General features: G+C 38.8%; 1 protein-coding gene across 2 annotated transcripts; it reads right to left on the reverse strand.

The window, feature by feature from the left end:
• On the reverse strand, positions 1 to 25,040 carry LOC6041964 (receptor expression-enhancing protein 5). 2 transcript variants are annotated; one of them, XM_038262562.1, is made up of 5 exons: positions 24,787 to 25,040; positions 24,433 to 24,595; positions 1,062 to 1,294; positions 900 to 999; positions 1 to 743 (listed from the first exon to the last, which is right to left on the reverse strand). In XM_038262562.1, the coding sequence occupies exons 2-5, from the start codon at positions 24,560 to 24,562 to the stop codon at positions 664 to 666; spliced, it is 543 nt and encodes a 180-aa protein (XP_038118490.1). In that variant the 5' UTR covers positions 24,563 to 24,595; positions 24,787 to 25,040; the 3' UTR covers positions 1 to 663. The 2 variants fall into 2 exon arrangements, with proteins under 2 accessions (XP_038118490.1, XP_038118491.1); XM_038262563.1 differs by lacking the exons at positions 24,433 to 24,595; positions 24,787 to 25,040 and adding an exon at positions 4,658 to 4,908.
• Between the last annotated feature and the right edge of the window lie 1,412 nt (positions 25,041 to 26,452).

Genomic DNA, 26,452 nt, shown 5'->3' on the forward strand with positions numbered 1-26,452 from the left:
TTTGTGTGTCATCGATTACCTCCTCCTTTTTTGTTTATTACATACAGATTTTTTGTTTGTTTGTGTTTTTTAAAATATAAACCATACTTTTCGAGTGTCTTTTTTTCTTTTCACACGCCCAAATGAAGCGGTGAGTCGCGCGATCTGTCTCAGCTGATTTGCATTGATTTGAAGTTTTTAAAAAGGAAAAAACATGGCATTTTGTTTCTGTTTCACCCTCGTTTATTACATAGGCCAGTGTGATGAGTGCAGAGAATAGAGTTTTACAATTTGTGGACAAGTAAGGCAATGTTTATTTCTCTGTTGTTTGCTGCAGTGTTCCCATGCTAATCGATTTTTTTTTGCATTGTTTCTTTTTTTTGGTAAGCTGAACTACTTGTCGTTTTTACAATATTTTTTGCCACACATGGTCGAATTAAATACTTTACTAGTGATAAGCAATTGTCCAAAATTGTAGAATATAATTGCAAAATGCCTAAGTTTGTGGTCGAGAGTTTCGTGGTTTTGGTGCGCAAGGGTTTGCAAAAGTGGCCTCCCCTCAACCAAGAAGAATGAAGAGCAAATTATGGGTAAAAATGTCTCACTAAACTAGGGATAAAATCTTAACGCTACCACATAAACACGCATTCGCTGCTGCTACAAGCTAAGTTAAGGGTTGGATGTTTATGACAGCTTTTTGGAGATCACATCACCGGCCACTTGCTTGATCTTACCGGCAGCCTGGTCAAGCAGTTCATCCGCTCCTTAGTGGAATAATTAAAGGTTTAACGAATTTGGTCTGATTTGGGGCTCACTTCTTATAATGTAAGCTGAATGTAAGGAACTTACCAAACAATTCTTGATCTTGATTGCTTGATTTGTTCCCTTGGCGCACGCAAAAATTTGGCTTGATTACTTACTCTTTTCGTATTTCTTGAAGTACGGCAGGATCACCCTGTGGTACATGAAGTTGGCGCCGTTGTTCTCGATCGGAACCATGCACCAGATGAAGAACACGCACTGAAATTAACAAAACAAAACGTTCAAAAACAAGTCAAAACCACCAGTAAGCATTCCCATACCTTCAGCAGCCAGTAGAAGGGGATGGCCTGGACGAGGAAGAGCGACACGTGCTCGAACACCGAAAGCACGCCGTAGATGACCCAGTACGTGAGCCACTTGGTGTCGTCCTCCTTGGTGCGGGTTTCGATCGCCTTCATCGAGACGTACGCCGGGTAGGCGACGCCGATCGCGTTACACAGGATCTGCGCGGCATAGCCGAAGGCCAGGTAGAGAACCACAATGGCAACACCACCTGGGAGGAGAGAAAGAAAGAGAGAGAGAGGCATTAATTAGATTTTTATTACTGCATTGAAAGTATTTTTTGTATGTTTTAACCTTCCCTTTGCTTAACAATGTCACATGTTAGGTATTGAGATCCTCTTGGCCCCAAACTTTGAACAATCTCCCGGTACCGGAGTGGCCAAGATATATTAGAGACGGCGTTTATAGTAGATTGTTACATAGTCGTGAAATTGAATTGAATGAAGGTTGATATGCAACATGATGGGCAATGGAGTTTCAACAAAATATTTAATTTGGCCTTTCTTCGGGTATCCAGGAATTGGTCCCAGATTAACCGAAACTCCAACGTGAATACAAATTAATTATCATGATTGAAATGGTATTGATAAATTGGTAGACAACTCTATTATGTCGTAAGACGTTACTCTTGATTTTGTGTAATTTGCTCGCACTACGACTACGGAAACTTCAGCAGTAAGGGATCGCGCAGAAATTGTATGTCCCAAGATCCAGTAAGAGAGCTAATGAGCTAATGTACGGATGACATGACGCTTGAACAGGCGGTGAACAACGCCAAAGTTCTCGAACAGATAGAGCTGGACGTGATAAACATGAAAAAAGATCGGGAACCTAAAAACAAACAATCTAGAATGAACTTCATGCAACAAAGTGCAATGAGGCACTGCCGAGTAAGATAAATACGACAAATGCTGAAAAATCGAATTTTGCATCGAGTTTCATATAACGTTTTTATGCAAATCATTCAAATATTTAGTTATTCATAGTTAGAAAAGATGTGTTGGCCATCTTACTTGATTTTCCATCTCAGTACCCTATGAATTCTCAATAAGTTTGTTCTGTCATATTTTTGAAAAAGAACTTTGTCTTAAACTCTATTTGCGGTGTCGTTCCAATTTTTATGAAAATGTCACGTTACCGTGTTGCATTCACTTTTAGGCACTTGAAGTACCCGTCCATGTTTGGGATTAGTGCGCTGACCACGGGGACGCGCTGTCTTGTTTTTGCATGCTCATTTTCATTTCTTTTGTGCCGCTGTTTGTGTGCTTGAGTGCTTGGTTCTTATATATAGGTGAAGGGATTTTATTAAATGATCATTATATTGCATTATTATATTTATTTGATTATATAACCACACTGTATTTTACACTAAACACATCATACAAAACACATATGAAACTGTAAACAGGAGCGTTTGGTACGGTATGTCCACGCATCCTTCCTCCCCTGTAGATTCTGTGAAATGTGATCCGTTCTCAGAATCCTCTCTGCGATAAACACAACGTAGTAGGGCTGGCCGCTTTAATTTTTGCAATACATTTTCGGGTGTTCTCGGATGTACTGCAATTATTAATAATGACAAGAAAAGTGCTTGGGGCGTAATCTAATCACAAGACTTTCCAGCATGCTTTCATCGGACTGGCTGCGTTTGTGTTAGATTAGATTAGATTAGATTAGATTAGAAGTACCCGTCCATGTTTGGGAAGTGGTATGCAACGCAACAAATCATGTTACGTGGGAGCGTTGCAACAAAAAGCGAATGAGGTATGGGATAACCGTTGTCTATTGTTGGACGCCGAGAAGTAAACATCAACCTGGACCTGGAAGCAGATGGCCTGGAGGCTCAGAACAGTTGGTCGAAAAGCAGATGACCTGGAGCAAGGAGCAGCCCAAGCGCAGGCAGGACTGCCGGAATGATTGAGAGCCACCGGAATATTCCGGCTACAAGACCCAAAGTGGCCAGATCCCTCGATGGCCTTCCGATGGATTAAGTTAGTTCTTGTATGAGTAATTGTCCACAATCGGCTCTGCTAGCAGGTTTCGTGCATGGAATGGATGGCCTTTAGGGTACTCAGAATGTGGGATTTTGGTTCAAAACCATGCTCCACAAGCTGAATATTGTTCTCTGGGTCAAACCTCTGAGCAAAACGGACGATTCTCGCGGGTGAAGTTTGTTATTGTTGAGATCAGTCTAGACTCTGGATCAAATGGACAAAAGTTTTATTGTTTGAACAAAGCTAAACAAGCAACGGAATGGATACAACAACAAATAAGTTTTGTTTGTTTACTTAATCATTATGTGGATTTTATCAAAAATATATATGCTTCAATCGTGTTTGACCTTGAACACTGTTCTGTTTGAAACAGGTTTCGTCGGGTTCGACGAACAATTGCTTGAACATTTGTCTTAAACAAAAGGTTGAAGCAAAACAGGAGTTTTGATTATGTTTTAAGTTTATTTCATTAAAATCCATGTAATTTTTCAGACAAAAAATGTTTTTTTTTTAATTTTTTTGTAACCACGGTTCAAATCCGAAGTCACCAAAGTTTGAAACTCAACGTGAACTTGAGTTTGTGTTCGAACATCCGCCAATTATTCTCCATCTATCGATAAATTCTTCAGTCCCTTCAATCTGCATACTTCAATTATCTTCATTCCTCAATATGTTCCCTTGCTTGAAGGATCTCTTCCTCGACGGTCCCTTGGATTCTGTTTGCTTTAAAAATCTCTTCCGGTTGTCAATAATTTCACTTTCTTATGGCTTGCATAGACATTTTTCTTGGCGAAACGAAGCTTTGAAGGGTGTTTGACATTAGTTTGTTTTTGTTTGATGGACGTTGCCATGATTCTCTTTCATAGCTGGGTATCAAAAAAAATATATTTTCAATCGAGTCTTCATTTTGCATCGTTCTGTAAACTGATGATTCTCTTCCTCGACGGCCCTTGGATATTGACCTCTGGTTGTCGACTGTCGACTGTATAAACCGTTTGAACAATGACGGCTGAAAAAACCATGCAAAATGTCCTATCGAGCTCTGTGGATCCGTAAAAGCCACAAGCCTTTGATTTGAATTATCATTTCACCGCTATCATGCGGAAGAGAGAAGAGAGTTTTGTTCTTTTTCGATTTTACTCTCTCAATGATTGCTGTTTAACGACTGCTGCAACAACAAAATCTCATTGTTTTACAAAGTATACTGTAGTTGAGTATAAGTACAATACATTATGTGTGCAGAGTGCGCGAACAAGATCGCCAATGACATTGAAACCCCTCAACAGGTGGCTTTGGTGTCGTTAAAAATGTACATTTATAAATAGCAAACGAAAGCAATTAAAGTTATATAATAGAATTATCATTTTTTTCTGAGAGGTAGTGCACTAGAGAACATTCGCTTTTTGTATGACATTCGAGATTGAACATAATTTGGAGTTTTTAAATATTAACGTACATAACGATTGTTTTCCAGTTTAATGTTGTTTCCAAAGTTACCGATCAGAGTTCTCTTCCAAAATTTTGCAAAGCTTAACTAGACCCCTCTCCAGTGCCCACAACTCCTATCCCACCTCATTTACCAATCACTGTTGCTTGCGTTCGCAGGTCGTTCTTCTTTTCTCCACCTCCGTCGACGGAGTCCTGGGACACGTTTTCGTCCGACATGCTGGGATCTTCTTCCTAGACCAAAGACTGTGTTCACCTCGAAGCTATAAATAAGCTGAAGCAGACGACACTGGAGACACGTGTTGCTACCCGGAACCACGTAGCTCCCCCGATGGGACACACCACACGATCGACTCCGGACGCACAGAACCACACGGACCACGGACAATATGATCTACTGCCGGTAACAACTCGCTTGGGCAACGACAAAACGATACAAGGCTCATTATTAAAAAAAATACATATATATTTCCCTCTCGGTACATTTGGGTGAGACTCTTGAGCGCGAAGAAAAAAGAAAAGGAGCAAAAGTTCCCGGGACCAAACCACAGTTTCGCATCTTAGAACGCCAGATTCTTTGGGGAGGGAAGGAATTTTTCGTCAGGCCGCCACCGTTTTCTAATAATAACCAGCTTGATATCACCAACCGACCGGTTGTTGGGCATAGTAAAAGGCGGCACAAGTGGTCATCTATCTTGCCTTGTCCATCGTCATCATCGTCGTTGGTCTCGGTCTGTCGCTCGCGAACTCTGCTGGCCGGCTGGTTACCTCACCGGCCGGCCCGGTTGGTCAAGCCGGGTCTTGTCGTAACTCGTGAGATTGGCGCGCGCGTTTATTGTTGCGGTGATGGATTTTGGGTAAAATATTTCATTAGCGCTGTAACAGCTGGGAATCGAATTTGGGAAATCTTTGAGGCTTAGGAAAACTTTATGGAAAAGCTACATTTTTGTAGCCAAATGTCTTAAGCGATTGATCCATCAATTAAAAATTTGAATCGAAATCGAGATTGAAAATCTTTCCAATCAACAAGGGTGATAGATATTCAGCCATTCCACGTCAAACAGAAAGTCTCCAAATCAAAAGTGCTCCGATTTGGCTCAAATTTGAAGTGGGGGTTCTTTGACCCAACTAATTAGACCCGTATTTTTTTGTTTGGTGATTAGGGTGCTCTTCTCCGAAATAGGGTAGTCCAAAAAATTGCATGTTTCGTTGATTTTCACAAAATACACAAATATCTCTGGAACGGCTGAACCAATTTTAGAGCGCCTCAACTTAAAAGAAAGATTATTAGTAGTAGAGTATTAGTAGATTCGGAGTTATGAATTTTTGAACATAAAAACTGGGTTTTTACCCTGCCCTATTTAGGAGAGGAGCACCCTAATCACCAAACAAAAAATAGGGTCTAATTGTTTGGGTCAAAGAACCCCCACTCCAAATTTGAGCCAAATCGGAGCACTTTTGATTTGGAGACTTCCTGTTTGACGTGGAATGGCTGTATAAGACAATAGGTCTATTCCCGTACTTGCAGAATTGCAGAATTTCTGCAGCTTCTGCAGAATTCTGCAGCCAGCATAAGTCACTTTTTTGCAGCACGTTCCCGTACTTTTCAGCTCGCTCTCTTCATCTCTCTCTTTTGCAGAAGTTTTGCTAGGAGAGAAGCGGTAAACAATTTGCCTGGGTAGCGCGTTCCAGTACTTTTTCTGCAACATTGTACACAGTTGAGTGGATTTACTCAAACTGGGTATTATTTTTTTTAATTATTTCAAAATATAAAAAAAAAAATGGTTGACAAAAAAAGTAATTGAAAGAAGGTTACCTCTTGAACTGGGACATTATTGTTTTATGCAGCACAACATTTTATTTAAAAAATCAAGGATGTATTATTTATTGAGTAACTAGAAATTAATTATGCTTAGGTAGAAATCATATATTAGAAACAACTTAAAAATTTTACATTAGGTAAACAATTTTACAAATGAGAGTGGCAGGTACGTTTAATAAATATGATAAAAAAGAAAAAAACAAAGTTTTATATAGAAGGGACCATAAATACATGTTTAATAGATAAATAGAAATGATCAAAAACTCAAAAATTTTGATACACATAAATAAAGCAATCTGGAAATTAAGAAATCCACAGTTAAAAATATTTAAAAAAAATATTTCCACATCAAGAAACTTAAAAAAAAACATCAAATCAGATATTTGAGAAATTTAAAAATGCAAATAATTATATTAGAAAAATAAAAAACAATAAATTGAGCTTTGAGTTCAAAAAATCAAATAATTAAAAACTAAATATTTCAAAATGATTTAAGTTCAAAAGAATCTTAATTTAAAAAAATCAAAATAAAAAAAAGTTGAAAAAAAATTCGAATTAAAATAACATTTTGTTTTAATATTTATGAGCTCAGAACACAACAAATTCAAAAGCTACAGTTAAAAATAAAAAGGAAGAAACTTAAAGAAATAATAATTTCAAATACACGTAAAATTAAAAAATTCTGTAAATCAAAATTTTTAAAACTCAAATATAAATAAAATAGGAACAGTCAAAATTTCCAATCTCTAAATCCTCTAAACTTGAGTTTCTAACCTAAAATATGACTTCAAATAATGTGTATTTATTATGATTCAAGATGGCGTAGAAATTAAAAGTTCAAGAGTTTAAAAATTTAAGAATTTACGAATTTAAGAATTTAAGAATTTGAGAATTTAAGAATTTAAGAATTTAAGAATTTAAGAATTTAGGAATTTAGGAATTTAAGAATTTAAGAATTTAAGAATTTAAGAATTTAACAATTTAACAATTTAAGAATTTTAATTTCGACAAAATAACATTTTTTTTGGTTCATGTAAGAACACATATTGGTAGCACCGTTAAAGGTATACATAATTATTTGCCAATACAAATTACCTGTTATTTAACACACATGTTTAGTATATTCCGAGGTATATTCGAAAACAATTGAAGATCAAAAATTATTCCTAAACTCGTTCCTAAACAAATATCTATTTGAAATTATGAAACTCAAAAGAAATGTGTCTTTTAAAAGTTTTTAAAAACAATTTGTGTTTATAGTACAATTTTTGTTGGGGTACTAAGCGTGCTGTAATAATATGGCTAAAGTTATCAATTTTTGATCAGGTAAAAATAATAACACTGAAAAAAATCGCTATATCATTTACATAAATGAACTAAGCCTGAAATCGTTAGCATAAAAAAAATCGGTCTCAATAAAACCATACATAAAAAAAACTACCCCAAAATCATTTATTATTACAACTTATAATAAAATGCTAAATTTCACCCAACTTGCAAATTTTATGTAAGCGTGTAGTCAACATCCATCACACCAAATTGCAGTAACTTTTCAACAAGAAAGAGAAGAGAGAGCTTGCAGAAAAGTACGGGAACGGTTTTGCTGCAACTTCTACCTCTCTCACTGCAGAAGTTCTGCCTGAGAGAAAAGTTACTTTTGTTGCAGAAAAGTACGGGAACGCTCTGCTGCCGTTTTTGTGCAGAATTGCAGAATTCTGCAGTACGGGAATAGACCTAATGACTAACAAACTCGCACATTTTGACAGTTTGCCTGCATTTGTTTGCAGAAACGTCAGGCTGCATATTAGGGTGGGTACGTTTTTTAAAAAGTTCTCGGATCAAGTTTTAGTATAGTTCCCTTTGTAGGGCATGCCCATAGGGACTTTCATGCAAAATATCAGCTCATTTGGTTGTAAACTGGCTGCGCGCATCAGGGTTAAAGTTTACATGGGAATTACTATGGGAAATTGGAACTTTTTGTTCAAACGCTCCTACAGGTCTGGGAAAATCACGCGCCAACTTCTGGTATGGTCAGGCCTATGGGGAATGGTCTGGAGAATACTTTTCCCGAAGAGAGCATAAGGATTTGTTGTCCTTAGACCTGGCGCATCGGCAAACAATCCGATGTCTCCGGAATCAACAGTTTTCCCTCAAAAAGCAGCAAATTTTCCTTAGCATGCTATGAAAGCTTGATGTACACTGCGACGCCATACGTCAGGCAGCTACCACGTGGTTGAAATATTTGCAAAAAAAATACAAATTTGCTATGCAAAGATTCTGAATGCGACTAAATAATATCAGGATTACTCGAAATCATCATTTTCTAGTTAAAAGAAGGTTTGCAATTAAATATTCACGTGGTAGCTGCCTGACGTATGGCGTTGCGGTGTTTATCAAGCTTTCATAGCATGCTAAGGAAAATTTGATGCTTTTTGAGGGAAAACCTTTGATTCCGGAGACATCAGATTGTTTGCCGATGCGCCAGGTCTAGGGACAACGAATCCATATGCTCTCTTCTGGAAAAGTATTCTCCAGACCATTCCCCATAGGCCTGACCATACCAGAAGTTGGCGCGTGATTTTCCCAGACCTGTACTGCCCATGTTCGCATAAATGTCCCATATGCAAAAACAGCAAGCTGAGAAAAACGCATTTGAATTTTGTCCCATACATAAGGTTACGTGTTAAGTTTTCGCAAAAAAACTGAATTTCCTCCTGATTTCTAGAACAAAGTACTGGATGTTATAGGCTCTTTCGAAAGAGCACACAATTTCGAATCAAACTGCATCAATAACTCAAAAGCGATGAAAATGCATATGGGACATCTATGCGACCAGGGGCAGTGTAGGAGCGTTTGAACAAAAAGTTCCAATTTCCCATAGTAATCCCCATGTAAACTTTAACCCTGATGCGCGCAGCCAGTTTACAACCAAATGAGCTGATATTTGGCATGAAAGTCCCTATGGGCATGCCCTACAAAGGGAACCATACTAAAACTTGATCCGAGAACTTTTTGAAAAACGTACCCACCCTACTGCATATACTTTGCTTTGTTTGCGAGCAAACTGACAAACACGAAAAAGTACGAGTTTGTTTACTTGTCATATTCTAATACCTCCTTAAGCCTCATGCTTCCACATGACTCGTCTTGAAGCTCAAATTAGTGTTGCCAAAATCTTTGGGAATGTTTGTGGGATCTGGCTTACATGACACATAGGAGTTCAGTGATGGAATCATTTCAAAATTTCGTTATTTCACTGGTGATTTTTCTCACCGACAAAAGTGAGACAAGATGACGAAATTTTCTCTCAAACTCCCAAATGAGTACATACCAGATCGGTAGAAGGGCTGAGCACGTAGCCCGGTAACTGCTGATGTTATTTTTTGCATCTGCTGACCCCTCGATCGTTGTGCTTTGTTATAGTTGTTTGACGTTTGCGTTTAAACTGGGTAACAGCCCATGGCGTTGAACAGAAACTGATGTGAATTTAAAAGTTCCAATTCAATTTTATGTTGGAAATTTCGCCCAAAAATGTTAAATTGCTTGAACGAAATGTCGAAATATGTCTAGAGTTATTTGAAAGGTCCTATAAGTTATTGTTGTTTATAGAAGCCATTCAAAAAAATTCTCTAGAAATGTTGAAATATAAAGGCTAAAGCTACTTTTAGGACAATTTAATTTTTGAACTTTGTAAGGCTCAGCAAAAGGGTCTAATTTAGAGTTTCATTTGAAAAGGTCCTATAAACATAGAGAATCCCATAACTTATAGGACCTTTTGTGAACAATAATATCAGTTATTTAAGCTTGATATTAGGATTTCTATAAGAAAGTTGCAAATATTTTTTGGAATTTATGTCCGTGAAGTTTATGCGCTACAAAAACGGTTGATGTCGACCATTTTTATTTTATTTTTTGCATTTTTTTATGAATAAAAAAAAGTGACTAAATCCACCCTTAGATTGTTGGTTCCTTCCTTACATTTAAAGAATGCTATCTAAAATAGACACAAAAGGGCGGTGTTTTTCAGTGTTTTATCAATTTGACTCATTATTCATACCACTAGATTGGGTAGTCCGATCTTCATATTGCTTACAACTTAAGATATAGGGTAGTCAGAGCTCCAATCCAATTCGTGCTCGTTAAAAGGTCTTTTGATTCCAACGATAGGTCGCATGAGATTTTCATCCAAATATCTGAGATCCGGTTTCCAAAAAGTGCATAAATAACACTTAAGTGCTTATAACTATTGATAGGATTGTCAGATCTTCAATATCTTGGACGCGTTGATTAGGGCTTTCAAATACCTTTCCAAAAATGTGTAACATGACGGTATCACGAACACCACCCTTGTCTCAATCTTCCGAACTTTTGCCAAAATCGTTTTTTAGCATAACTTGTGAATAACTTAACTAATGCACAATTTTTATAGCGACTTATGGGACCCCAAAACGGATCGAATGAGGCCAAAAGACTAAATCGGTCAAGCCAGTCTCGAGATAGTCGAGTGACAATGTTTTGATCAACATCCCACCGCACACACATACATTTGCTCAGAATTTGATTCTGAGTCGATATGTATACATGAAGGTGGGTCTAGGAGGTCTAGTTAAGAAGTTCCTTTTTCGAGTGATTTTATAGCCTTTCCTCAGTAACGTGAGGAAGGCAAAAATATTGAAAAGTATTACTTTTCGAAACAAGTGCTGAAAAGTTCAACTTTTAAGCATCCATTTCAGTGCTGAAAAGTAGAACTTTTCAGCATTTATTTTGGAAAGTATTACTATTCGATTTTGTTATTTTTGGTACAGAAAAGTAGACTTTTTCATCGTTCAAGAATGACAGGAAAAGTAAGTAGTTACACGACAGAATTGCAAAAAAGTATTTTACAGATTTTTTGATAAAGAGCCTCTTTTTCAAGATATAACCACCGAAAGTTTGATTTGTTTGAGCTAAATATTTGCAGTTTACCGATTTAAAAAAAAAAATGCCATGAGTGACCATATCTGAAAATATATTTTTTTGAGTTCAGAAAATTTTCTATAAAATTGTCTAAGGTTGGGCCTCTGGTTGCTGAGATACATCGGATAATAGAAAAATAAACAGTAAAAGTTATGTTCTCTAAGTCTCACCCAAACAACTCAGCAACTAATGGTCCGATTTTCAATGTTGAAAAATGAAACATTCGTGAAATTTTACTATCTTTTTGAAAAAATGAAAAAAAAAAACAAATAAAATCGAATTCCTAAATTCAGCGACAATCACTCATATGGGGAAAGCGTCGAATTTTAAAGCGTGTTTGATGCATTTTGGCACACTAAAAACACAGACAGACTAAAAATATAATGAGAGCTCACAATTTTAAAGATAAATTTCAATACTTTCGGCTTTGCATAACGAGCCATTCTGGGACAGCTTAAGTTTGATGAAACGAAACGTTTAAAACTCCACCTAAGTACCTCATTCATTGTACATTCCGAAACTGTTAGTACTTTCCCGATTCCCAACTCAGTGAACGTAACAAATCATTCAAGTTACACTGATTTCTTCCAATCACTGCACACTGCCTGTTCCGTTCAGCTGGAGCAAAGGCGGACTGACCCAGGGCGAGATAACGAAACGTAGTTGTGGACCAGCAGCAGCTGTGCCTCTTAGCTCTATGTGTAACTAATGCAATTTTAAACACGTGTACGGTGTTGGTTACGGAAAACTGATTTCGCACACATGTTCACAACAGTTAAGCCATCAAACGTTGACACGCCACTTAAAGATAGAAGATATAGTTTCGGTGGGAAAATTTGACGAGAAACGAACGAAAAACCGAAAGCTTTCCCACTTAATTGAAAGCGAAAGTTAAGCTGAGTCTTCTTCGTGGTCGGTGGTTCTGCCGCGTTGCGCACAACACTTGAAGAAACGTACTTGAAAGAGCACCGTGGACAAAGTGCCAACGTAACTGAGCCAGCTGAGAGTGAGGCTCCCTCCGAAAAAAATGGCATATCGGGCTGCGCTATCACCTGCGTGTCGACGTGACTCTCTTTCTTTCTCTCTCTCTCGATTCGGATCACTAGAGAGCACTCGCGGTGTGTGTTTGAGTGGAATTTAACACTGTTGGGCTCTATCACCAACACTTATTGCCGATATCGAAGCATTTCGAATGAAAAAAACAAAAAACATTCTTTATTCCAGCGGTATACGAAGTATAGTAAAGTATGTAGTAATTGCAGCAAAACCGGAATGATAATGATGTGCCCTTTTGAAGGGGGTAATTACACCAATAACGCAGTTATTGAGATTGATCTCAAGAAGTGCAATGTGTACTAAACTCAACGGCTTAAAATTTGTCGATGTGATTGTTTATGTAATGTAAAATATAAATCGATTGACTAAACATTTTAATTTGATGAATACAACTTCTGATATGATCGATAAGCGTCAAATTTTGATTGATTAGACCATGCCCTATGTCTATTTGTTAAAATTAATTTATTTTTGAGATTAGCTAGCAACTTTCGTCACCATTATCAAGCTGCTTCTTGGAAGCCACCTTTCCCACGTTCCGAAAAAGTCGAGTGACTAATCAGTGCAAAAATAATTCTACCACCCCTCGCAGCTCCGCAAGCCCATCTGTAGTGTGCCGACGTGGTTCAACGCGTCAATGATTTTGCTCAAGTTTTGTAGACTAAGAGCTACTAGCTACACTCAAACCCCGATGGTTTGACACCAACTGTTGTCAATCAAACGTTTGTTTTGATAGTGTGCGTGTAAAAAGTGACAGTTCATCACTTTCTAGTTTTACTTTGTCAAACCAACGGGGTACAAACTAAAAGGTGTAAAAAGTGATCAACCACTGGGGGTTGAGAGTACAGACTAAGAGTGTTGACTTACACTCACTTTCTGTTCGATCGCTAATGCGAGTATCACTCTCGGTCTTATGTAACAACGAAGGTTTCAATGTCACACACGCTTGCGAATGAATGAATGGGAGAAGACTACCGGCCGGGCGTCTCGTATCGGATTTATTTGTGATTCACAAAAAAACCAATGCTGTAGATGTTAAATTTCTGATTTGATTAATTAAAATTATACTTATATTGTTGTTACACTTTCAGAATTGTACGCTAGTTGGTACATTTATTTTTCGCTTGATACAGGGTCTGATCAATTAAACATAAAAGGGTTAATGTAAATGTACAAACTTACACAATGCACTGCCGTAATTCATTTCAAGGCTTGAACCAAATTAAAAATTTGCGTAGCGTAGCAGCGAAATGAGACTCAAAAGTTTTTTCTGATATCGAGACAAATTTTATACCGCTGAAGGTTGTTATCAACCTGGGCTTTGAAAAATTTCCAGGAATTCTCAGTATCGACATATTCATAATCTGCATTTATTGGTATGTTTGAAGAAATCTGTTCAATTGTTAACAATTCAAGGAACTGAGGCTGAGTCATGATTGCCTGTTGCAAAACCATATGCATTTTCTCAGTATTTCCCCACCGTATTGGCCGCCATCTTGATCAACTCTCTGGTTAGTTTCTCTGGAACATATAAAATTTCCAGCAGTTTGGGCATGGTGGAAGGAACTGTTTTATGAAGAGTCGTTGTGCGACCTGCGGAGGTGAGCAAAAAACTCAAAGCATGCAACACAATCAACGAGAACATCGAAGCGAAATGCTTCAACTGTGGTGGCGACCGTTCGACGAAGAATCGGAGCTGCTCAAAAGGAGTCTAATTTGTACAACCAATTCGTCGCAAATAACAGCAATCGGAAGGTAGGTCGAAAATAGGCACATCGAAGTTCGAATCCTAAGAGCAATCGAGAAATTAAAAGTGAGAGTGTGTGCGTGCAACATGCAGTTAAACTTCACAGCAACTTCACAGAAAGTTTAACTCCATGTTGCAGATTTGACAGCTCGATACACTCAACCCCCGGTGGTTGGGCACTTTTTCGTTTGACACTTTTTTAGTTTGTACCCAGACATGCATTGGCACTGCGCGCGGTTAGCACGCGTGCTATTTTAGCGAATAGCATTGCGCTTTTAATCATAGCACTCGCCCTTGCACTCTAACGAAACTGGTAACTAAGTGTTTTTTCACTAAAATGTCAATAACTCCCTTTAGATTTACCCAATTAAGATGCTTCACCCCTCATTTTGTTGCATTTTCAAGCCATTAATTTGATGAAATTTGATTTAATTTTGCTTAAAGTTACAGACACTAAATTTCTTACAATTTAACATCAAATTGAAGTTTTTCTTTTTTATGGAACTTGATTTTTTTTAATAAAAAATGGGTGAGCAAAAATAACGTATTTTTTCAGAACAACTTTTCAGTGATAAAGTTTTGTTAAAATAAAAAGCCTTAAAAAGGCAAAATAACTATACTAAAAATTAAGATCCAAGCACGCATTTTAAAATTTCTCAAAATTAATTAAAAAATCAGGAAGCCAAAAATATATTTTTTTCATAAACATTCATAAATAAAAAATCGAAGAATAATGAATTGAAAACTATTCAATATATTTTTTTTTATTTGAAATGTTCTGTGTGTTAAACATTATTCGAAACTATTTTCAAATGATTGGTGCAATGAAGGTGCACAACAACCTATTTTTTCGTAGATGTTTCGCTTCAATAAATTTTATTCTATCTCATCCATTGTTTTTTTTTTATAAATTGCTGAGGAAATTAAACTAATTTTTGCCTTCCTCACCTCACTGTGGCAAGGCTATAAAATCACTCGAAAATTGAACTTCTTAAATATACCTTCTAGATATACCTTCACGTATACGTATCGACTCAGAATCAAATTCTGAACAAATGCCTGTGGGGATGTGTGTAGACATGATTTTTTCCACACGATTTTCTCAGAACTGGCTGAACCGATTTTGGCCGGGTCAGCCTTATTACAATTTGACTCAATTCTGAGGGCAGATTCAGATTCAGCGGGCAAAATTACATGGAAAAACATATATTTGGAAAATTTTCGAAATTCGTTAGGGTGGTCCCATAAGGTTTTCCCTTGAAAATTAGACTTTTTCAAATGAAGATATTTCGTGTTTAAAGAAAAACACCCCTGAGATTTTTTCAGCGTTTGTAGTGCTGGATCTCCTCTTTCAAATGCAACCTGGTGCTTAAAATTTGGCTTGCGCCTTTTCGAGATATTTACGTTTTAAATTTGCATCATTTTTACCTTAAAATCGCTGTAACTTTTGACCCTAAAGTCCACATTTACTTGTCAGATAATAAAAATGTTTGTTTTTTAAAGCTCTAAAAGTGCTCCGAATACCACTTTTCTCTAAAACTTAACCCTGAATTGCCACGTTAAAAAAAAAAACTGATTTTTGAAGGTTTGCTCAGATGCTTTCTATAAATTTGGTCGTAGAAGGCGTAGATTACGAGATAAAATTTTGGTGTCTTCGACAAAGTTGCTTGGATTGGCAAGCCCATCAACTTTCTAGAAGACGAAAAAAATCCCAAAAATATTCCTGTAAAGTTAGATTTCCAAAATCACCCTAATCGTGAACCACCCTAATTTTCAACCAAACCAAAAGTTGCCCCTTTCCATATGCAACAACTCTTCTTAAGACACCAAAGCTCCAAAACTGGACCATTTTTCGGAAAATACATTTTCCACTTAATTTTGCGATCTGGACCATTGCTTCAAATGAGTGTCTGCATGTTTTCTGGAAAAGTCTGTATCAGGTATATATTTCTTCATAAACTTATTTTCATTATTACTTTGTAAATATGAGGAAGGCACCAACCACCTAATGGTGGATTAAGAAACGTTTTTTTACTTAATCCACCTTTAGGTGGGTGGTGCCTTCCTCTCATTTATAGTGATTCCAACCCGCCTAAGGTGTCCACATGTTTATGGATCTCCCCTAACGTTCGCAGCACCTAAGAGGTCCTAATAAAAATAAGTGATGAGTAATAAACAGACTACCTACAGACTTTTTGTCAAGATTATACAGACACCACCTTTGAGGAAAATGGCATCCCTCTACACGGCTTTTTCGTGGCGATCAGACCCGACCAGTTGAGGTTATATGAATTCAGACCATTTTTTAAAACGCTTGTAATTTAAGATAAGTAAGTCAGATCTTGAAAATTCATACTCCAACTAAAAGGTCTTCTCATATGCTTTCTAAAAATATATAACATGTGAGGGTTTCATGAAAAAACCACCCTTTTTACCACAATTTTAAGTTAATTATGAAACAGTTTTTTAACATAACTTTTTAAATACATGATAAAACTGCATGATTTAAATAGCAACTTAGGGGACGTTGAGACGGATCGATTAAAACCGTTCCGGCCAAAATCGGTTGAGTCTGTGACGAGATATTCCAGTGACATTGATTTGGTACACATGTCCACTGAAGATAAAAATCACGCCCAAAATGTGTCGATCCGACACACTGAACGTGTAAACCGGGTTGTTTTTAAATCGATGTGTGGCTTTTACACATCGCGATGGTTTTTGATCGAAAATCCATCCAATGTGTAAGTTCCTTTTCGCCTGTTTCGCCAAAGTTGCCGGTGGGTGTCGCCACCATTCTTGGACTTTGACGTTTGGAGTGAAAATTAACATGCGGTTTTGTTTGCTTGGAATTTTTGGTAATTTTTGAAAATTCACAAATTTTTGGTGATTTAGCTTTATTTTATTACAATAACTATTAACTTGTTCTTTTTGCGTAATTTGCAGGAAAAAAAAACAAATCTGCGGCAGGTCGACATTGCTCAAGTTCCGGGAGAGTAGGTTAGTCGGCAGCTGCCACACTTCCATTTCCTCGGCGGAAATGTTACTCCGTCGAATAATATCCAAGATCCTGAGCTCGATTGGGAATAGACACTTCCAGCAACAGGAAGGAATTTGATGCCTTTCGGTGGTCCTCACCCCGCCAAAAGACCTGCTTCGAATGTTGAACCCTGACCTCTGAGTAGGTTGTCAATTACCCACAGAAAATTAATCGGGAAAATTTCTTCATCTTCGAAAAGATTGAAGAAGCCCCACAATTTCCACCGTCTGTTTGTGCTTAGCCCAGTACAGCACACCGTAGGTTTCCTCCTCGATCCGGTTTAAACGCTGGAAATAACCGGAATCACCGGGAAGCACAGTGGAACTCCTTCAACAACCATGAACTCCAAAGTCGCTGCGGCCGCCGGCGCTCTGGTTCCTTTCTCTGCCTTGAATACTCTACTGATCCGATGTCGGTGCGAATTACGGCTGGAATGCGATTAGGTGCGGGACCGAGTTGAACGGAATCGCAAGTTTAAGCTAGTATCACTTTGACGGCGTCGTGAGTAATCAAGGCTCCAGCAAACAGAACGTGAATCCGCCGGAATGCTCCAACCCGGAAGCGTGCATACGTTGATGCATGTGCGACCGTCCAAGCAGCACGGCTACCGGTGGACGGACGAAGCCAAGCGGTACTTTAACTGGACGGCCAGCGGGGACCTCGGGGACCGACTGCCGGAGGAGAGCTCCTACGAGATGAGGTCATGAAGCGGCACGACATTTGCGTCAACGAGTCGATGGTGAAAGAGGGATTCGCCGTGTCGAGTGGGTCCGAGTTGGCGGTCATCGAGCGCATCTAGGAGGTCATTCCGGAGGAGGATGATGATGGGTGTGGTTGTGTGGGTGGAGGCGGCCGAGCAAAAGTTGAGGAAGCAGGGAATCGAACGCTGGGCAGTCTTAGTGCGACTTCGGAAGGCCAGCAGTGGACCAAGTCACTGGCGGTGTCGATTCTGCGGTTGGTCGATCCGGGTGAGTTGTACGTGACGTTGGGCAAACCCAGCTACGTGGACAACAACGGCGTCATCTACCTGGAGCAGGAACCGGTGTTGAACACCCTGCGTAAGGTAATCAACGCCAAGTTCGTTGACAGCAACGCCACCGACAAGTTCTACTTGGAAAACGAGCCGTGCATGGCCAAGTTCCACCAGGACAACACGTTCTACCGCGCGATTGACCGCAAAGCCATCAGCTGTCGCCGCTACAAGGTCCAGTTCATCGACTACGGCAAAATCGAAGTGGTGGATATTGCAGACCTGCGCAAGAACGTCAACTGCGGCCGCGTCCCCATCCAGATGACAACGACAACCGGAGCCAAGCTGCCGTGGGCTGCGGATATGCTGCAAAGTAGATTCCTTCCGCGTTTAATCGCCGTCCCCACCAGAATCTGCGCTGTGCCTTCATCAAACCATCCGGCGACGAACCAGCTGGCTGAACTTCGATAGCGTATTGGACCCGTGCGTCTCGTGATTTATTAAAATTTGTAGCACTAATATAATTTTTCTAAATTGCCGTTCAAGAGCCAAACGACATGCGACACCTAGTGTTGAGTAGCAGAACAGAACGAAGAATGTCGATTGAAATTTCCACCCTTTGAGGTTATGTATGCGAATTCTGTTTTGTTAAATTCCAGCGTTCAAAACAACTTTTGAGCAAAAATTCGAGCTGATACTTTGTTAACTTTTGATGCTCTATCATTTTAAACAATATTATTTTTTCAAAATTATTTTTTTTTAATTTTTTTTTATTGCGTTAATTTATAGAGGGCAAAGAGTTAACAATCATACTACTTGAATTTTTTCTCAAAAGTTGTTCTATGAGCTGTTAGGGGGAGAGGGGGTAATATGCACCCCCTAAGGGAAAACTGTGATTTCTCAACCATTACAGCATTACTGTGGAATAATTTTGTTCGATGTTCTAAAACAACTATTATTCTTCGTCATCCATGTGAAAAAAGTCTTTAAAAACCTCAAAATTGTTCGAAAACATCAAATTTCTAAAAACATTTTTGATTCATTTCAAACAACCATGCGGGGCAATATGCACCGCAACATTGGGGCAAAATGCACTACAACAACGGGGCAAAATGCACCGCAACATGGGGCAAAATGCACCGGGTAAAATCAGTTTTCACTATTCACCACTAGATGACACCGCTGTTTTTACAAAGGAGCTTCAAAGCGGTGCATTTTGCCCCGACCACGCTTTTTGCAGAAAATTAAATTAAAAATGCATTTTTTGATGTTTTTGGACTCATCTATCTACAGAATAAGGAAGATTATGGCAAAAACTATATACATCAACACTCACAATATCAATAAATGCTTTTTATATTGTCCAAAAATCATAATGAAACTTCAATGAAAATTAGATGAAAACACAACATTTTAAAGTTTTGCAAATAACTTGAGCTGTTTTGATACTGCGATGCTCAAATTTTTCCAGCATGGTTTAGCAATGTTAAGCTTCCAATTTCTATGATTTTTACACCGGAAAATTCTTCCAAAAACCGAGAAAAGCAGGGGTGCATTTTGCCCCGGGGGTGCATATTACCCCCTCTCCCCCTAATTCAATTTTAAGTTTGCATTCCTATGTAACCGAACAGCGAAAATCTGAATCGTCATCCTTCGATGCTTTGCGCCATCTGTCGGAATTTTTGAGCTTTTGATCGCGAATAAACGTTTTGAAATTTAATCTTATTTTGATGAAAACTAAAGAAAACAAGTTTGGTCTATTCAACAACAGGTGGCAGCACAATATTCCCGCTATCCAAGAGCTTTCCATTTTTGCCACCAGGGGGCTACTGCCGAATCGAAATTTACACATTGAGAGATTCGACAGAAACGTGCACGCATCCTGGTGGCGAGTAGAAACACTACGCAACGATGTTCGGAATGACAGCGTGCTTGGAAATATTATTTTTTTTGCAGTTTTTGATTTTTATTTCCTTCAAATATTTTTTAACCTCGATGAAAGTCATTGTAAAGTGTGGCAATCGCATAAACAAATCGAATGATGTATAAATCATAGGGGCTGAGTTAATTTTTCATGTTTTTTCCTCAAATTTAACAAAAAGATCTTTTGAAAAATTGATTTAAATATGATTTATTTGATTGATAATGCTCCTTATGTGTGTATTATTTATAGAACAAACTATAAGAGTCATATTACAGCATAATTAAAATAATTTTCTTAAAAAATTGCTACTTATTCGAATTTTTCCAAAAATTTCCAAAAAATAATTAAAATGCATTTTTGAGGTCAATATTTTGGTCAAACGAGAAGAAAAGTAAAGTTTAAACACTTTTACATAATAATTCATCATTACTTTTAACTTTTGCAACATTTAACTCAAGTTATCCAAAATATCGATCATCTTTTTAGAAAAATCGTTTAAATAAAATACCAGTCACAATTAATCACTACAAATCACCACGCATTATGATCGTTAGCGAAATTGCCACACTTTGCAATACCCCACTTTTCTGAAAATGCTTGATTTTTCATTATAAACGCGATTTTTCCCAAAAAACTGCTCAAACTGTATGGGGGCTGGCTGTCATTCCGAACACCGCTGGAACAACAGCGAACCTAGCGGAAAAAACGTCGTCGAATTCTTCAATTGGATGCGTTTCGGCCCAGAATCCAGCCAATGTGTTCCGGGCTGTTTACACGGCTCGATGGTTCAAGCGTGGTCTTGTGCGAAAATGGTTGGATTCTACACTTTTTGGTGTAATTCTTATCTTCAGTGTCTACATACAGCCAAACACACAGACATTTGCTCAGCTGGTGATTCTGAGTCGATATGTACAAATCTGGAGTTTTTTTTTGAAAAGGTCCAATAAACCAAACGACGAGTCAAGGCGGTTTCAAAAACACCCAAAAAGCAAAAACTGAAAATTTAGTTTATTGGACCTTTTAAAAAAAAAAAAAAACTCCAGGAATGAAGGTAGGTCTAGGAGGTCTAATTGAAATGTTTATTTTCCGAGTGATTTTATAGCCTTTCCTCAGTAAGGTGAGGAAGGCAAAAACTGGCAATGAGCAATGGAATTTGAATATTGACATAGGACTATGTCTTTACTTACTATATTGGGGGGCCAGTTCAGAAATTCGATCCAAAGCGTCACTTTTAAGCGTTAAAAAAGGGGACATTTTGAACGCTTATATCTTTTTTCCCTGTGAATCAATCCAGATAGGCCCCCAAAACCAAAGCTAAAAACTCTATTCGCCACCTACATTCGAGTAGGAGAATTTTGGTGCAAGGTTACGTTTACGGTTTTGCGCGATAAGTGCTAAGGGGAGTGAAAACTATTCTAAGATTTTTTAAAAGAAAATTGATCTTTTGGCATAAAATAAAGTTAACAGGAGGTAAGAAATAAAAAGTTCTTTCGACTGACTTTTTGATTTTTTTGCTAAGTTGCCTTTTTCATTGAAAATTCTGAGATCCGGATTGAAAACGCGAGAATGAGGTTAGATTGCTAATTTTGAAAATCAATCCAATTATCATTTTTCAAGCAGATCTTTGCTTTTATGGTAGAAGTGACTTTAAAAAATAATTGTCCACTTGAATAATCTACATTCTCAATTGATTAGTTATGTTTTGGTTGATTAAAACATTCCCTTATTTTGAATCAGATAATGAACAGGTTAAATCGACCATCACAAAAATATTTTCGTTTATATCAATTAAGCTATTTATTTCTTACCTGAAAATGGTATAATTTGCTATTAATGTCGATTTTATGATGAAATAAAACAATTTCAAATTTCAAACCAATTTACTCGCTGTAGGTTATAATGAAAACATCACCCCAAGTTTGAGCGCCCTCTAGTGGGGGGTAATTTTGACGTTTGATTGCCTATGGTTGGACCACCAATCGAAAGAGGAAGACTTCAGCTATTGTTTAACTACATAGATAGTCTGACTAAACATAGTTAAAGCACTTAAAACATGCAATCAAAATGAGTAATTTTTCAGTACAAATCGGACAGATGACCAATCAGAGCGAGCGTATGCATTCGAGACCGCGCCCCTTTTGTGCCGTTCTCCGGCTGTGCCGCTATTTAAGCAGAAAATTTCGCAAAAGCAAGTCACTTTGGAACGAGCACTCGAACTGTGCACGTCGGGCCGGCGCGGAGCAGCAGCAGCAGCGGCCAATAGAAGAAGAGGACCAGCAACCAGAAGGAAGAACCACCGGCAGCAGAAGGAGGAAATTCGAGCGAAGCGGACGGCGTGGAAGTCGCTATGATGCGGCGGTTCTCATGAAAAATGGCCAATTCGACAGTGGTGGCCAAAACCAGGAGTGGCCGGTGCCCTCAAAGAAGGTTCCCCCGGGGCCTGGGGGGACATTTACAGAAACATACGAGTTGTGGCAATATGGGTATCAAAATTCATGGTTTTTGATACTGAACATAATAATGGCCATTTCGACAGTAGTGGCCACAACCTGGAGTGGCCGGTGTCCTCAAAGAAGGTTCCCCCGGGGCCTGGGGGGACATTTACAGAAACATACGAGTTGTGGCAATATGGGTATCAAAATTCATGGTTTTTGATACTGAACATAATGGCCATTTCGACAGTAGTGGCCACAACCTGGAGTGGCCGGTGCCCTTAAAGCAGGTTCCCCCGGGGCCCGGAGGACTTTTTACAGAAACATACGAGTTGAGGCATATTGGTATCAAAATTCATGGTTTTTGATACTGTACATGAAAATTGGCATTCCGACAGTAGTGGCCACAACCTTGAGTGACCGGTGATCTCAAAGCAGGTTTCCCCGGGGCCCGGAGGGTCTTTAACGCAACCATACGAGTTGTGGCAATATGGATATCAAAATTCATGGTTTTGATACTGAACATGAAAATTGACATTTCGACCGTAGTGGCCACAACCTGGAGTGGCCGGTGCCCTCATAGAAGGTTCACCTTGGGAGAACATTTATGACAATTTTGCCGACAAATCTCTGAAACAAAATAAAATAATCTTATTTCAGATTTCTCTAGCAATCCAAAAACACATTCAAATTGTTTGGTCCTATGTCTTTCGGTTATGTCTCTGACATACCATCTTGAACTTTTTTTTTAGGTAATGATATCGAGGTATTTAATTGCAACAGACAAAAACAATTACAATAAAATTTTAAACAAAACAATATAAATAATCAAATGAAAACATTTTTGTCAAACATTAGTTGCGGCTGCACTCCTTTAGAAAAATTAGGTCAGGCCCGCAGGGCCAAAATGTTGGACACCCTTGCTTTAGAACGAAGGTTTTCTTACAAAAAAAAAAAACGTTACTTAATTCACCTTTAAATGGTTGATGCCTTCCTCATAATTAGCGGGTAACGCTACCTGAAATAGACACAAAGGGCGGACCTTTCAGTGTTCAATCAACTCATTATTCATACCATCAGATTGGGTAGTCAGATCATTCAGGGCACTATGTGCTTACAACGTATGATAGGGTTTTCAGTTCTCCAATCTTTTGGGCTCGTTGGAAAGGTTTACCTATCCAACGACAGGTCGCATTATAGATCCGGACAACGTTTCCATGAACATATCTTAGATCCGGGCTCCAAAAAGTGCATAAAAACACTTAAGTGCTTATAAATTTTGATAGGGTTGTCAGATCTGCAGGACAAATGGGCTCTAGAGGGTTAATTTAAAATCACGAGATGCATAAAGTTTTTTAGACCAAAGTCACCCACACTGACGGTTTTAGATAAAAAAATTTCAGCAATAACGTGCGTTCACACTCTCCTTGTCACAAAACACGTCGTGTTCATTTCAAGTGTTAATTTTTAAGATTGTATTTTTAACATTGTCATCCAGAATGCAATTATCTGCATCACTATCAATCGACCGCGGCCACATCACAATTGTACGCCGTAACAACACATGGAACAGTATGGGTAAATGTTGAAAGCTGAATCAACCAGGCACGTGTGCGATACGCGATTTAAGTGATTCTGAAGGCTTTTAGATTCAAGCTCTTTAGGGGAAACACCAGCTTGTAACACTAAACAGAACAATTTCGAAGATATCACATTGCACAATGTCTGCAAGATTGCGAATTGCTAACGAAAATCAATTACTAAAGAGATTTGCTAATTTTTCACCTGATGCAACAGCAAAGGGCAAAGGTGAGCCAAGTCCCCAATGACTGGCGAAATGGTTCCGGTTAACCTCAAAATCCTACATTATTGCACAATGTTGTCATTTTATTGTGCTGCCTCTCTATTGTTTATCGTTTAAAGGTCTTATCAGAAGTGTTAAACCCCCCATTTTTCACTTACCAAGGAAAATGTAGAGCCTCGGCACGCCGGTTTTCACCTCGGCCAAGTTGAAAATTTTGGTCCACGGTTTGGATTCGTCCTTGAGGGACGTCTCGATGGATGTCCGCACCTCGTCAATTTTGTTGGCCATTTTCAACTGGTTGTGGTCAAGTCACGCACGATTCTGTATAAGAAAAAAGGGGGAGACAAAAGTCGGCCCAAATTATTGATCGATTCACGGCGACGGAAAACGACAGACTGCCGGGGGCTGGGAAATTCCACTTGAGAAAATCGGGGGATATTTTTAGGACTTGCCGGCCACTCTACTCTATCATCGGGAGAAGAAAGAGCGTGGACTTTTTCGCCGCGACTTACCGTGTGTCGTAGCTCCGCAGCCAAACTTCGAACAGCGAAAATGTGTGGTGAGCGTGAACGTGAAGTGAACTGACGTGACGCGCGCGGCGATGAGCAGCAAATTGCGACTTGTCGTTGTTGCTGCCTTTTTGACTCACACACGGCTTCTTCTCTTGTTGCGTGATAAAAAAAAGTCACCAGCGCCAACCGAGCATCAAATGCATGCAAGCGCACGAGAGAATAAAAAAAGCCGCCGAACAAACGAACACGGAGAAGAAGTGCGAAAAAAAGGCAAATGACAGTTGAACGTTTGACGCGAGGCTGATACTTTTGCTGCAATTTTCTTGCAGATTGAGAAGCGTTCTTATATTACGTAACGCTGCTTTTATTGACCCCCTCACCCTCTTTCATCAAGAACTTGATCGAGAAATGAAAACCCGCATAGACAATAACCATACAGTCACCATTTGTCGAATGATTTTTACAAAATGTTCTTGATTATACACGAAATAGGGTGCAACCGGTACGGTCCACGTGGTTCACGGTGGACGCGGCCGTGTAAAAAATGACAGTTCGTCACTTTTTAGTTTGATTTTGACCAACCAACGGGGTACAAACTAAAAAAGTGTCAAACGAAAAAGTGACCAACCACCGGGGGTTGAGTGTACTTACATTTCGATGCCAACATTTCAAAAAGCATCATGTACACACCATCCTTTTTGAGAAAAACGCATTTTTGATTGTTGAGCATCCATTTTCAATTCCCATTTTAATATTAAAGCAAAATAAGATGTTCTAATGATAACAAACGATGAAAAAACTTGCTTTTATTAATACTTGATCATCCAAATTCAATAAAACATTAATTCCATAATTTTATTTGAGAAAAACAAACATAACTTCTTTTGAAATCATCAACGTCTATATCACCCTGCTGTCATTGAGGGGGCGCTTTGTTATGATTCGTTTTTCTTCACCGAATGTACATGGCGCTTTTGACAAAGAACTTTGTCCTAAGGACTCTACTCTGGTGAGGTGTCAATCCAGAAAAACGAAAAATGTCGCGCGTTACGAAAATGTTGCATGCTTGGTACTGCGGAAGGGGTCTGCAACGAATGAAATGTGGCAACAATGGTGCAGCATTCTCGCGTGACAGTTCCAAGAAAGCAGGAGACGAGGCAAAATTTGCACCATGTTGCCACATTTCATGCGAACTATATAAGCTAACAGATAGCCCGAGGGGAATGACACTTCGCGGGGGATTTCGGTTGCTGGGGGAATTGATTTGTCAAGTCCCAAGCCTCCCCAAAAACCCATCCCATCCAATCTTTCGGACGATCTGTTGGCGACTGAGTCTGAGCGTTGAAGAACTCTGCAACAATACACAGAGAAGAGCTTGAAATGCTGCTTTCGACTCGGTCACATGCTCTCAGGCAAAATTCGAGCTGAAGATTGGACTATATGATTGGTAACGATCTCTAGATAGGTCAAAAATAAACGAGATTTCCCCTCAATCTCGCTCATCTCCACGTCCTCGGATCGGTCTCTCGTGCTCATGTGGCATGGCATTGGGGGATTGGTTGGGGAAATGAGAGGGGGCAACTGCTCGAATAATTCGTCAAAAACTGTCTCGCTCAAACAATAGCGCTACGGAAGACGATGGTTCGGCAGGTTGTAAGCAGCAGCA

Source organism: Culex quinquefasciatus, chromosome 3 (genome assembly GCF_015732765.1).
Source record: "Culex quinquefasciatus strain JHB chromosome 3, VPISU_Cqui_1.0_pri_paternal, whole genome shotgun sequence".
NCBI lineage: Eukaryota > Metazoa > Arthropoda > Insecta > Diptera > Culicidae > Culex > Culex quinquefasciatus.

Bases quoted from the DNA above. Each gene is read 5' to 3' on its own strand.
- LOC6041964 (XM_038262562.1), bottom strand. From the start codon at position 24,562: ATGGCCAACAAAATTGACGAGGTGCGGACATCCATCGAGACGTCCCTC. The intron at 1,000-1,061 runs GTATGGGAATGC...TGTTAATTTCAG, and splicing joins CCTTCTACTGGCTGCTGAAG to TGCGTGTTCTTCATCTGGTG. The intron at 744-899 runs GTAAGTAATCAA...TATTCCACTAAG, and splicing joins CTTCAAGAAATACGAAAAGA to GAGCGGATGAACTGCTTGAC.